At 36.9% G+C, this 15122-nt stretch overlaps 1 protein-coding gene across 1 annotated transcript; it reads left to right on the forward strand.

Annotated features, from left to right (window-relative positions):
* Positions 1 to 7591: 7591 nt before the first annotated feature.
* Positions 7592 to 7969, forward strand: LOC101835086 (coiled-coil-helix-coiled-coil-helix domain-containing protein 2-like). Its single transcript, XM_040740769.1, has one exon. It carries the CDS (start codon positions 7592 to 7594, stop codon positions 7967 to 7969), a length of 378 nt encoding a protein of 125 aa, XP_040596703.1.
* Positions 7970 to 15122: the final 7153 nt, after the last annotated feature.

A 15122-nucleotide genomic window follows, 5' to 3' on the forward strand; every position in this document is an offset into this window, starting at 1 on the left:
TCTACTCTTTTACCTAACTTTTCCCATTACAACCATAACCCCTATTAAGTTCACAATTTCTGCTTCTATAAGTTTTTTTTATCATATATACATATATATGTATGTGTGTTTGTGTGTGTGTGTGTGTACATACCTACTTACGTATTGGTCTAATTCTTTTACATACACAATCTTACTTCATACCAAGCGATATATACTTAGGTAATTTCATAATAAAATTTTTCTTACAATAAGAAAATAATTCTTTTGCCGTTTGATTAATTAGCTTTTTCTATATTTGTCTAAAAGGAAATGCAATTCCATCTCTTACTGAAGTTATGTATTGTTTGCACTCATAAGGCATAAAATATGCATCATTACTTGCTCAGTCTAACATTGCATACCAATATTCAGACATAACCAGTGAGTAAAACAGGCACATAGGAAATAATCATAGTTACACTTATAACAATAGTAGTTACAGTTCCTTGAATGACTATTATAAATTATTCACTGTTCTGTGTACTTGATGAGCATCATCTCATTTAATATTTACATTCATAACACCTGCACATGCATACTTATATACATACACGCACACACACACAGAGTTTCTTTTCATATATACTATGCAAAATATAACTTGCCAAGGGTAAGTGAACTTGCAAACAGTAGATTATAGAATCCAAATTATTTTGACTCCAAGAACTATCACTTTTCTTTTAAAATGGTTCCTTCATGACAGTGAGAAGAGTGAGGTCTGAGAAGCCATACTGCCGATGTGTCAGAGTGCCAGTATCAGTTTTCATTAATACACATTTTAGGGACATTTATGCACCCCAAATAAAGCACTACAATTAAGTCTTCAACATAAGCAGTGGTGTTTGTCCCATGTCGTAATGCTTCAGTCTGGAATGATTAATGCTATTGAGCAAATTTATACACTGTAAACTTGCGTTGTTCTCATTGTTAAGAACAATGAGATAGCTGGGCAGGAAGAAATTGAGTGAGACAGCCTGACACATGGAAAATTCTGGGAAGAGGAAGAGCAAAGTCAGAGTACTTGGCAGACAGAAACAGAGGATATGAATGTGTCATGTTAATAAAGGTGCCATCACATGGCAAATCAGAAATAAGAAATATGGGTTAATTTAAAATGTAAGAACTAGATAGTAATAACCTTAAGGTATTGGCTGAAAGTTTACAATTAATATTAAGCCTCTGTTCGTGATTTGGGAACTGGCTGCTGGGAAGGAAAAACTCTGCCTACAGATTATTCATTTTGTATACATGTGAGGTATGTGAGATATTAGATAATAGAATTAAAATTTATCTGGTACACTGAGGATAACAATTGGACAATTTGGATGTAGGAGGATTTATTTGGCTTCTATGATGTGCCTTCTTAAAAAATATGGGTAAAACACTATGTTTCACATGTTTTAGCTAAAACACTGAGCTGAATTATGGAATCCAGTTGCAGAGAGGGAGGAATGAGGAGTAAAGTGGTCAAAACCAGGCTGGAGAAAGCCACAGAAACAGCTGACCTGAAGAAGCAGGAGATCATGGACCCCAGACTGACAGCTAGGAAGTCAACATAGGACCAACCCAGACCTCCTGAATGTGGATATCAATTTGGAGGTCTGGTTAATCTTTGGGACCTCTAGTAGTGGATCACTATTTATCCATAGTACACGAATGGATTTGGGAGCACGCTCTACAGAGAGGGATACTCTCTCAGCCTAGACACATGGTGGAGGGTCTAGGACCTGCTTCAAATGACATGACAGACTTTGGAGATCCCCAAGGAAGGCTTCACCCTCCCTGGGGAGCAGGAAGGGTAAGGGATAGAGGTTAGTGGGGGGCAGGGGAGGAGGGAAGGGAGAAAGAACTTGGATTGACCTGTAAAATAAGCTTGTTTCTAATTTAACTTAAAAAGGAAAAAAATAAATGTTTTAGCAAACTCCAGAATAACAAGTAATCATTTTCTTTAGTCAGCAGTCCAGCTTGTATTCACTGTAATTATTAGCAAGAACAATTTCACTCTTCAATTATTTTATTTCCATTTTGTTTTACTCTTTTATATCTTGTGAGATTTAAATTCAATAAATGTTAATCTACCATCATAGATAAACTCTTCCCTTTGGGCTCCTCTAAGAAAACCACTCCAGATTATAATATAATAACTATAATATCTGTAAAAGGCACACAGTAATAAAATGATGTTTTCATTAGAGGATATAATAAATATTACTGAAAAGGAAATAATGTGAAAACTGAAAAAAGCAAAGAGTGCTTTGATGTCTGAATGAATGGAGAGCTCTTGTCAGTGAAAAGTAGTGAAAAAGTTATTTCTCCTGATTGGAAACTCATTTTGCACTTATATGCACCCTATCAGACCATGCTAGTCATGTTCGTGCACCAAGAATGAACCATTGGTGATGTGAGCTCCCTTGTGTAAATTTTCTAAATACCTTCTTGAATTTCATCACTTATTCTTGCTTTGTGTTTCTGCAGCCTCACCCTCTGGCTCTGATCATTTGTTTCCAGACATGCTGGTTTGCTGCATGCGAAGTAGACCTACATTACTGTACTTGCCTAAAATGAGTAATCAGCATTTTGAGAAGCCATTTTTTTTTGCTCCTAAAATGAGTTTATTATGGGTTTATTTTTCATTGCCTATCAAACAGATGTTGCATGCTCTCAGCGGGATTTTCTGTATTTCCCAGTCACTCTGGCTGGGTGGATTGCCAGATGCTCCAGCACTCTGCAGAGCTGCTCATGAATGCCAGGGAAGTAAGTGGATCTGCCTCAGCGATAGGAAGGGAAATCAAAGTGTGCTGAGCATGATGGGACACGGGATAGCTGTGCCTTCAAAATGGAAAACTGTAAACAAGTACAGAACAGATGCAGACAAGTTTCTACTGCTGTGGAAGCAGCTTGCTGCTGAGGAAAGAGCATCAGAATTGGAATCAACCCGACCTGCTGAAATCCCAAACCTGCTGCTTACAGTCTCTCTCAATGGAAACCTTTGCTGCAACTCTAAACTACAGATTTCTATACTTGTGAAATAATGTTGCTATATGGAGAAAATATCCCCTGAAATACTTTTAATATATATTGTCTAATCACTTTTTTTCTTAACTGTTGTTAAGTAAAATTGAGTATTTTTAATCACCCTTTGGTCATAAATACATTTTGTCCAAATTTATTGTCTAGTTATTTATGTATGTATCTATGCATTCTCCTTTATCTAGGTCCCCATATTTTAATTCATTAACTTGCTACTTAAAATGGTTAAAATTTATGAATGCATCATGTGTAAGAAATTTAGCTCTCTATACCCAAATATATATGTGAATTCACATGTATATGTGAATGTACATGTATATATAATATTTATTATTTATTTGCATATATACACACACATATATTTAGTCACAGTCACTGTTTTCATACTCATACAAATTGTGGTGATTTGAATAAAAATGGTCACAGTTGGCTCATATGGAGAAACATTATTAGGAGGCGTGGCTTTGTTGGAAGAAATATGTCACTAAGTGGGTGGTCTTTGAGGTTGCAAATGCTCAAGCCAAGTCTAGTGGAACTTTTACTTTTTGCTACCTGTGGATGAAGATGTAGAAGTCTCAGTTCTGTTTACAAGCAATATGTCTGTTTACAAGCAACATGCCAACAAACTTCCCACCATGACAACAATGGATTCAGCCTCTGAACTATAAGTCAGTCCCAATGAATGTTTTCCTTTATAAGAGTGGCCATGGTCATGGTGTCTGTTCACAGCTATTAAACTGTAAGTAAGACACATACATATCTTAGTAAACTTATCTGGATATTAGAAAAAGTAATTGCAAGAACTGGCTTACTAATTCTAAGTGGTTTTTTTTTAGTTTTATTTTAAATAGGCATGGTTTTTAACAGCTCTAAATGTCTTTCAATTGGGAAATGTCTTAAACATTTCCTGAATTGTAACACTAATATTGGGGTAACAAGCTGAAGATCAGAAAAGCAAAACAGCCAGCCACTAGCTCTCACTTCTAGGTTTAAAGGGCTGATCCACATGAGCTCTTCACCAAGTCTCAAACTGCTGCCTTTCCTCAGTGTGGTTGGTGAATAAATGCCTCCTATTGAATCTGTTCCTGTCTCAAATACCTCTCATAATTCCTGGGAGTAACAGTGTGAGCTCTGTTACTCTTTTAAACTGAGTCACTCTTGCATAAGCCTGGATGATCTTGAACTCAGAGAGATCCATCTGCCTTTGTCTCCTGAATCATGGAATTAAAGATGTGTGCCTGGCTTCTACATCTTGTGGCTGACTTTACATTCTGAATCCTCAGGCAAGCTTTAAAATTCATAAAGAAAATATCACTATAATGGCTACGTGTTGAAATACTGGTCTCCAGCCCCCATAAGCTTCTTGTAGGTTATTAACTCTTAAGGGTATGGACATGTGAAAAGGAGTTGGATTATTAGTTGTGTTCCCTCAAACAGGACACTAAATTCTCTTCCCCAATTTCCTCTCTTTGCATCCTGTATATCATAGGCAAGTAACTTTTCTCACTTGCAGATGCCATGCTATGATAGACAGGCTGAATGCAGTATCAAAGATGACAGGGACAAGCAAACACAGGATAGGAATGAAACCTTTGGAATTTAAACAGAGATAAAAATGTTTCCCCAAGTCAATTATGTTTGTTTTCTGTTATAGTAACAGAAAACTCACATATTCATCAAGACCTGATATTTTTCTGCATATAGTAATTCTTAGGATATTTGAAGGTTTTAAATACTTCCCTTAGATTATTTTACAAGATTTTGGTTTCATAGACTCATTTTTGTGTGGTCTTATTTTCTTTCTGCATTACCTATTGTACAGTGCATTACTTGATTGTCAGTTCTAAAATTTGAACTCTTAAACATACTACAATAGACTTTTATTGTAATACATGCATATGATAAGCTGATAAAGAATGATCCATACTGACCAAGTATCACAACATGAATATATCTCAAAAACTCTTCTCAAAAACAAAGATCCTACACTTGTTCAAACAAAACAATGTTTCTTTCTCTCTGTGTCTCTTTCTCTCTCCCACCCATACACAACTCACACACACACACACACAACAACAACAACAACAGCATTGTATTAGTGGGTTCATCTTTAAACTCTAAATTTCTTCTTATGGCACGTAGTGTTTGTGACAATCTCTCTAATTCTCTTTGGCCCCTTTGTAGAGCTAAGAATGGGGAATATAGATTATGTATTATAAGAGTTTTTGATGCTAATTGAGCTAGTGAATATAAATGCAAATGGCATGCTTTACATGGAGTTGATCCTCTTATTTACATATAATCTCTACTTCCTATTCTGAATCCACCCAGCATGGGCAGGAATAAATTGATTTGTAAATATAGCAAGAATATTTTTCTTCATATGATAATTACATAGTTCTCAGCTGTAATTATTCATCCTTCCCTCTCTCTCCTTACTTCCTACCTTTGTTATCGAATTTCCTGTGAGTACATTTATAGATATGTGTTACAATTTCAGTTCACAAATTTAATACTATTCTGACTACATTATAATGTTCACTTCATCTAGAAGACAGAAAGTAATTTAATAATTGTGTATGCTGATATTACTCATGTGGCTTTGATTGCATATGCATGTTTATTGTAGAATTAGGAGGACTATATAGAGAAAACATTGAAGAAAACTAAAAGTCAATGATCTAGCTTTCAACTTACATTGATAGGATATTCTGAAACCAAGTGTGTTGACTTAACTGAGCAACTACAAAACATTAACTGGTCAAACATGATCTCTCACACTAAAATTTAGTATGATTTTCTTATGTAAAATGCTTCAAAGAACAGAAAAGTTTTAGGGTATTTTCTCCTTATCAAAGTATACTACTGTTTTTATTTATTTTCAATAGTATTATGCTCAAAGCTGCACATGTTTTCTCAAATTAAATTTTGATCAGAATTATTGCCATTTTAGATATTTGGTATTTAGTCCGTGGACTTTGATTGTGTACAATGCTGTTTTCACAATTTTTTTTCTGATACAATTCAGAGTCCCTATAGAATCCATACAATGACACAGGAAGCATAAAGAAGACACTAAAACTGACACTTTAGATATCATTGAAATGGTTTTCCTTGCAATATTTACTTGAGGTAAAAATATAGATACATACATTCATAGTCCTCTCATGCATTTTGATACAATTAATAATCACATATGTTTTAAGTTTTACTAATGGAGATATTGGAGTGTGCCTGCATGCCATTCCCAATCACATTTCCTCTTGTCATAGTTGCTAATGACTACAGCTTCTTCATACATACTATGAGGTTGTAGAAACTACGGATCCTTGAGATATTTAAGTGTTCCTCATATAAAGGTCTGATGCTCATGCATGATTTTTTCCTCATTTATTAGTAATATTTTCTTGCCATCCAGGTTTTCTGACTTATAGATAGGCAAAGGCTCCCTGCCTTCTAAGGTCCTGGGCTCATTAGAACCTTAGGCATTTCCAGGACAGGCACGTTGGCATTAAATGTCAACATACATCGGGATATGGACCTTAGAACCATCTCCTGAGTATGGGATTAAGATGGTGTACACAACAAAATATTGAGGAAGACCCTCTTTCTTTAAGTAAACATGACTTTTCTTGAAGGTGTTCAATGCAGATCATTGAGTCTTAAGACATACCAAAACAAAAATGGAATGCAAAATTGTTCAGGTTCTACTGTAGTGTGGGACATAACATAAATGCAAAAGAGTTCCACCTGTCTCAGCTCCTACAGCTTTGGTCAATTTACTATCATGTAATTAAATAATATTCCATATTATTCTAAATTATGTTATTATTTTGATAGTCAACTCTATGCTTAGCAGGCATTAAGTCATTCTCAACATTTATATATTTGAGATTACACTCAGAAATGCCCTATGATTTAAGACTCTTTATTGTAAAATGTCCTTTAAATCTAAGACACAAAAGCAATAGAAATATGATGTATTTTGAAGCTATAATTTGGACACAGTCATTATCTTCTTAGTTTGGTCTTGGTAAATCTTGAGAATAATAAACTATGCATTTCTAACAGTAATTGCTGCATGACATTTGTTTAAATAATCTCATTATTATTTTAAATGTGGACATAACTATCTAATTACTCATATGTAGTTTCTTTATCTTTTAATTTGTGTAAGAGGAATAAACACTAAATCAGATCACATAGGTAAAATACTGAGTATATTGAGTGTGTTTTAATCATATAAAATGTTTGGTAAATAACTATCATTATTAAGGCTGATATATTTATCATAAATATTATGGTCTGATAGCTTGAAGGTGGTAGATTGCTGAGTAATCCACCTAACTTGTTTAGGATATTCTTCACTCCACTTAAGCTGTTTTCCCGGTCTTTATCAGAGAGCAACAGCATGTTCTCAGAGAACACAGTGGAGGCTGGAGTGTAAGAATCCTCTCTATCGCTCCTTGAAAGAAGTTGCTGGACACTCTTGGGTGTTTCAGTTTGTTATCTTTGTAAGTTGAGTGTGTGACGACCCAGGATGCCATGTGGATGCCCAAGCCGCTCTCCCCGGGTGGCCCATATGTTTAGCCGGGCCCCTCAAATGAAGGCTTCTCTGGGACATGCGTTTGCAGCTCAGCCTCCAGCGGCAGCTATGCCATTTGGGATTGGCTTACCTACTGCTGCACCCAGGCACCCAGACCTGGTGGCCCACATGGCAACCACTGCAGCTGGTGTGGCTGTGGGCTCTGCAGTGGGTCATACCCTGGGTCATGCCCTCACTGGGAACTTCAGTAGAGGTGGTAATACTGAACCTGAAAAGTCTGACATTACTTACCAGGAGCCCAGCTGCTGGACCAGCAGTCTTGTGGGCCATGCTATCTTGAGATCAAACCGTGTTTTTCCAGAACCAGACTGACGTTAAGCTCTGTGAGAGCTTCAATGAAGTGTTGCGGCAGGGCAGAATTGCAAATGGTTTAATCTAATCAAGAATTTCAAACTGAAGAAATTGAAATGGGCATAATTGATAGTGAAAGTGTGGACCCTGAGTAGACAAACCTTATTTCTAATAACTCTGTTGCTTCAGAATATCCAGGAGTATTTGTCCCTGCCTGTCAGAATAGACATCAAAGAGTCCTAAATGTATAGATAGTCACTAGGGCTTGTAGTTTTGGGGACTGGGCAAGTGATGGCCTCCTTTAGCAAACTGCATTGTTTTTGTTGTTGTTGTTGTTTTGTTGTGTTTTTTGTGAGTTAACGAAAATGAAATTGCTTGGTTCTGGAAAAAAAAGAATCATTTCTACCATGGTGAATAAAATTGAAATCAGTTGGGAAATATAAACCGACATAGTATATGTAGAATTTTATATGTTGGCTTTGAATATAATTACTACAACAAAAGAAACCCATGTCTACAGAGCATCAGTCAATGCTTTGAGACCAACATTTTGTTAACCTTCATGTACATATGCAAATGATAACCCAGAGTATTGTAAAGATGATATGGTATATGGCTAGAATGGAGAATCTTATCTCCTCCAGGTATACAGAAATATGAAAAGTTCCTAAATAGTAAAAATCATACCATCTGAGACAATACAGATTTTTTATCATTACCATCTCCTCACTGCCACATTAAGCAAAAGCAGCAACATCTGTTCTCCATGTAGGTAGCAAGCACTTCTCAGGTTGGGCAATTGGCTCCCCACAAGCTGAGCAATTCAGTTGCCTGGTATCTCCTTAGAAGCATCTTTGTTCAAATCTGTGTGATGTGTAAAAATAAATTTCCTTACATTACATTCCCACCAGGTAAGATTTCCTTTTTCTTTTGTATCCTAATCTAGGTTAATACATATATAATTTTTTTATTCAAATCACTGTTTCATTAGTTGAAAGAGAACACTATTTTCAACTGAATTTTACCTAGTGTACATAGAGAGTCATTGAGTGTTTTATGTCACAACGTATAATTGTACTACACATGTCTGAAAAGGAATACAGTGCCCACTGCTTTGTACCTTTAGACATGCAATGTTCCTGGGTGAATATATTCTTTATAGAAATAAGGGGCTAATTAGCCTGCTCAGTTAGTGCATATAATTTGAGATTGCTCTTTATCAACATACTCTGTGTTCAAAATAGCTGCAGTTACAGTCAGTACATTATCAGATTTTTCTTCAAAAGAAATTCAGACTAAGTCATCTTCATACACAAGACGTATCAGAGGACCTGTCAGAAGAAGTGAGTTCTCTCCTGTATTTCGTATTTTATTTTGTTTTCCCTGCTTTTCTTGGATTCTCCATTAACTCTATCTTCAAGTCATTGATACAGTTTGGACCTGTCCTTATAGGAGGAAGTTCATTCTAAAAGAAATTAGTTTATATTTTAAATCCTGAAATCTGTAGGACTTGACAGTAATGGATATTGTAAATTCGCTTTGTAGAGGTTTGCTGTTCTCTCCTATCTCAATCTCCTTCCTAGAAGATATACAATTTCTAAATCAAATTTGGAGAAATAGTACCACAGGCTATCGATGGAATGAAGTTTATCAAAGGGTAAATATCAAACACAAAAGGCTCATTTTAGAAAATTTTCTTATTCAAACATCTAACCATATCTCCCCCATTTATATAAATTGTATACTTAGAATATTTGGTAATGCTGTCATCCATATTGCTATTAAAATCTCAACTGTTGTCCAGTGATCTTTGATGTTTCCTCACTTTAACCAGCTTAAATATTTTATTTTTTATAAATTTTAATTGTAACTTGCCTTGTCTTTTTGGCTATAAACCTGTGACCAAGAGCTACATAGTTTTGTGTCTTTTTTATGTAATGATTACAATACCTAAGTGGCAAATGAATAGTTTCCTTGGCCCATGTTTTAGATAGCATGCCCATATCTATTGTGAGCTTCACAAGATTTACGATGCAGTTTTTACATCTTTTATTTCTTTGTGTTAACACAAAATAGCTTCCAATGTTCAGAGAACCTTAGCAATTGATAACAAATGACCTTGTTATCTACTTTTTTAGAAGGAAGCCTGATATGTATGCAGACATGTAATTTTTAATTTTTACATAAAGCCTTACCTTCATTTCATGCCATAGACTAGAAATAGTTGGATATTATTGAATAAATATGCTGTTTATTTCCTATTAAACATTTTCTCACCAGTCTTAAGCATTGTATGCATGGAAATTTACCATATCCAAAGATAGGAAAGTGTTTATGTCCAGCATTCACCATTATGTATTGTACCAAAACTTTCTCTACCACTTAGCCAACTTGTTTATAAAAGGCAAAGGCATATAACAAAATCTGACTGCTGCTGGAGAAGCTTCTTTCTTAATTGCAAATGTAAATGTTGCCAGGTGTTCCTCTCCCTTATTATAATAAATAAATAATTAGAAAACATGATTAATATGAGTCTTTACTGCCTGGTTGTGAAGAGGGTTCTTGGAGAGTAATGTGGGGAATTGATTTAGAGGGCAGATTCTGTGCTTGATGGGATATTTCAAAGCAATGCTTGCAAAAAGAGCAGAATATATTGGTACAGAAACTTAGCATTCCATTTAGGACCAGAAAAAAATTATGGACCTGGTAAAAGTGACAAATTTCCCCTCGGTTGTTGGATGTTGGACTCGGATGTGTCATCAGACATAAACACCATTGAAATTCTTTAACTTGTCTTTATCCCAAGTCTCACCAAATTGTATACTCAAACCTGTCAACTCTAGGATAAGTGAATTTGATAAGTGAACTAGTTTTTCTTATCTTTTATTTCACCAGTTTTCTAACAACGATAGTAACACCTTCCTCAGTTCTAAATATTGAATTCATTTATCAACATGCAAATGGCTGGAACAAAAAGAGCTTTCCAAATGATAGCAATTTAGTCTTATTTTCTTTATCTGGAAAATGGAAATCATGTTCGAAACGAATACATATTACAGTCCCTTACTGGAAAAAAACAGAAATGCTCATTAGCATATTACAATTTCTGTCAAATTTCTGCCGTAATGAAACCTGTATAATGTTAACACTGTAATCCTCATATTTATTCAACCACAAAAATTATTCAATCACTTTTCTAAATGCATTTTGAGAAATACAGTCCAATAATAATGACACTAACTAGAGATATTAAGATGAATAATGAAGACATTATCACTATACATAACAACTGTAATAGTGTCAAGAACATAGGAAGAACACTTTCCTTTCTGACAATGCAGAAATCTGGGAAACAAATCAAGACTATCAGTAACAGAACAGAACTTCAGCATGGTATTTGTGAACTTACATTATGCTTCATAACACATTACCTTCTGTGTTTTCTATTTATAGCCTACACCTTGAGTTTGACTTTTTTTTCTTTGTGGATGAGGAGATACCTTCAAACTGAGTTCTGAAGAGATATTTACCCACCAAATGGTGAGAGCATTTGTGAAACAGTTAAGTACTTTTCTCCCCTGATACTGATGTTACTGTTTCCTGTGATTTAAATGTAATGTGTTCCCCGCAGATTCATATGCTTTAACACACATTATTAACAAAAAACAAAAACACCATCCACGAATCCACTTTTCCTGCTGAATTTCTTTTCTTATTTACAATGATATTTCCTTAATATGTTTCCATTATTTCTCATATATGATAGAATCATTCACTGCATATTATATATATGTCACACGCTGTGCGGCCTGCATCCGAGAATGTAGCAAGGTTGTCGGGATAGATGACACAGAGACCGGTAGGTTGCTTTAAGAAAAACTTTATGCTTCCCAAGTCAGCTTTAGGAGGAGATTCCAAGTCCACTTAGGAGAGAGAAGTCCCTCCAGGAAAAAAAGCTTCCCTTTTTAAGGACTTCTGTCATCCATCTACATACAATTCTTTCCAGACTTCTCACCCTCCTGGCTGGTGGTTCAATCTCCGGCCCCAGAATCGGGGAGACACAGCAGGGGGGGACAGGAAGAAGCATCTAGCCGTAGGGGATGTCAAAGTCATGGTATTTCAGTGAGCAAGCCCTTATCTGAGCCCTATCAAGAGCTTTATAGCACTGAATTGTTTTCAGTAAACATTATCTCACAGCTGCCTGCTCCCAGGCCGAAGGGGAAGTGGGTTTCTGCTCAAGGTCTGGTATCCCTACATATATATATATGTATTTATGTGTGTGTGTATGTATATGTGTATGTACATACATATCAATTTTGAAGTATTAATCTCATTAATCTTTTTCAGGAGCTCAATATTGGGGTAAGAACCTTTAAGATCAGAGAATCTGGGAGCAGCCACCAGTTGCCTCCTACCTCATCCTTTCCTCTGTCTAATAGGCCAAGGTCTTCTCTCAGCTCTGCCTTATTACTTCCTGTCTCCTATCTGTCTACAGTCCTCCAAATCTCTATGGTTAAGGTTTGTCGCACCTGCTGTGCGGCCTGCATCCGAGAATGTAGCGAGGTGGTCGGGATAGATGACACAGAGACCGGTCGGTTGCTTTAAGAAAACTTGATGCTTTCCAAGTCAGCTTAGGAGGAGACCCCAGTCCGCTTAGGAGAGAGCTCTCAGGAGAAGTCCCAGGAGAAGTCTCTCTCTGAAAAAGGAGCTTCCCTTTTTAAGGACTTCTGCCATTCATCTACATACCATTCTTTCCTCCTGGCTGGTGGTCTAATCTCCGGCCCCAGAATCGGGGAGACACCACAGGGAAACAGGAAGAGGCATCTAGCCGTAGGAGGTGTGAAAGGCATGGTATTTCAGTGAGCAAGCCCTTATCTCAGCCCTATGAAGAGCTTTAAAGCACTGAATTGTTTTCAGTAAACATTACACAGATGCCTGCTCCCAGGCCGAAGGGGAAGTGGGTTTCTGCTCAAGGTCTGGTGTCCCCACAATTCACCCCTTTTTATTTTTAAATGAGGCACTCCTGTCTTAGGTCAAGTAGGGTCACCCTCCCTGGCCCGTCTTTGGGGGACCTTGAACCCCTGTTAGGTGGGAGTGGGTCTTCCCCACAGGTTGCCCGTCTTTGAAGTAGCCCCACCCTTAAAATCATTTGTAATAAGGCTTTATGGCTATCTGGATTGCCATGGGCTAAGGCACTTTGAACTCAGCATGAAGCCAGAATGCCTACTGCCACTGTTACCATTCCTAGGACCCCCACTGACATAGCGCCTCTCTGTCACCTGCCCATCCCCCGATCTGGGCCTTAGCATTCTACCACCAGCCTTTCTTTGCTACAAGGGTGATTTATAGTTACAATTTGAAGGTCAAAACAGTGATAAAGTTTACAATCATTTTAAGATCTACTTAGGAAAGCATTAGAGAGTGCACTTGCACAGATACATTAGGTACAATCATTGATGTTACACATGTAGCATTATAAAAAATATGAACAAGAGGCTTGTTGCACTATTTACAGAGTACCAATTTGTTCCTGTGGTGATGTAGTCTGTCGATTTAATGTCAGTAGTATCAGCCGAACATGCAACCCGAGTCAAAGTCTTTTTGTCGCACCAGGACAAACCACATTTCTCCAGAAAAACACACTGTGATTCCAGAAACAGGAACTACCGAGTCTGATATTTTAAGTGACCATGTCCTGTTCAAATACTGAAAAGAGGCTTTTGCCACTCATCACAGTCCATACCAATGTCCAAATGTTTTAAATTGGTCTTTTTTCACCCAAAGGGAAAAGCTGGCAAAATGAATTCTGTTGTTTTAAGGTGTATCAAAGGCTAGCTGCTAATCTTCCAGTTTTGTTGGCTTTGGGATGAAAACTCACGGGTCCAGGAGGTTGATGTAGCAAGCCTGATGAGAAACTGGAAATCTCGAACTGACTGTTTTATTTCTTTCTCGGGCTGTAGATTTGATGACATCAAGGGTCAGGAACACTGATTTAGGAGATCTCGAACTGGCTTGAGCAGGCTCCCACGGTCTCAGGTCCAGTTTTCCCTGCTCCATGCATCTCACCAGATGTTGTGACCGCTACTGAAGCTTTATTCTTTTCCTGTAAGAAAACACAAACATGCCCTCGACCCCATATTAGGGTCTTCTCTACTGTCTAGTGTATGGATGTTTCCATTTGGCCTGAGTAATAGCTATTTAACTTTCATTATGTCAGAATCTGTCTGAAGCAGATTCCTCACTGGCATTTATATTTTATAAATATTTAAATGAGGAGTGGATTATTTAATGAATCATGTGGAGACTGGGGACATTACTCCCTCTTATTTTTAAATTTTGTTTGAACTGTTGAAGTTGGACCATAACAGTAGAAGGATTTGTCTACCCTCCTTAGTCAACTATCTAGGTGAATTGGGATCACTATTTAAAGTATTAGTAGATGTCCTTTAAAAGGGACATAACCATTAAGTACCTTTGAGAATCATTTAAGGATTGTAAACTATACTATGTCCCAAATAGTCCTTTTTTTTTTTCTAACCTGTAACTCTCACTAGCTGACAAGGCCTCATTTGCATCTGAACTGACAAGGCCTAATTTGCATCTACACAGACACCTTTGGGGGTGGGGGCCTGCCAAAGCAGCAGGACAGTTCCCTGAAAAAACCTCTCTTTCTCTCTCTCTCTCTCTCTCTCTCTCTGACTGGCTCTGAGGGCTTAACTTGAATTTTTTGTTAAAATATTAACTGACTGACTGGATGTTTCTTTTGGCTATATCTAAATCGATTTAAGTAGTTTTTAACTGTTTGAAGGGATTTAAGTATCCCTTTAATCATATCCAAGGCAATTAGAACAGTTGCTTTTGTCAACATTCATGCATTTACATTTCACACTTCATACATACTGACGTGGCCACGTCCATACACACAGACCATGCATACATATCTCTCCTTGCCTAGGTTATGATTAGTTTGTTGAACTGAAACGTCTTTAACAGAACAACTCATGTCAATCTTTTAATTAAAACTAAAGGTTGAAAAAGTCCTGTATGTCCCTCGTCATTTCTTCATTAGAGAAGTTTTGAGCTACACTCAGGGGCTACAGCCATACCCACTCCTTGTAATTCTGTAGATTCAAAGTGGAAAGGCCAGGCTTTTGCCAAAAGTTTTTAGAGATGA

This window comes from Mesocricetus auratus, unplaced genomic scaffold (genome assembly GCF_017639785.1).
Source record: "Mesocricetus auratus isolate SY011 unplaced genomic scaffold, BCM_Maur_2.0 Super-Scaffold_100714, whole genome shotgun sequence".
NCBI lineage: Eukaryota > Metazoa > Chordata > Mammalia > Rodentia > Cricetidae > Mesocricetus > Mesocricetus auratus.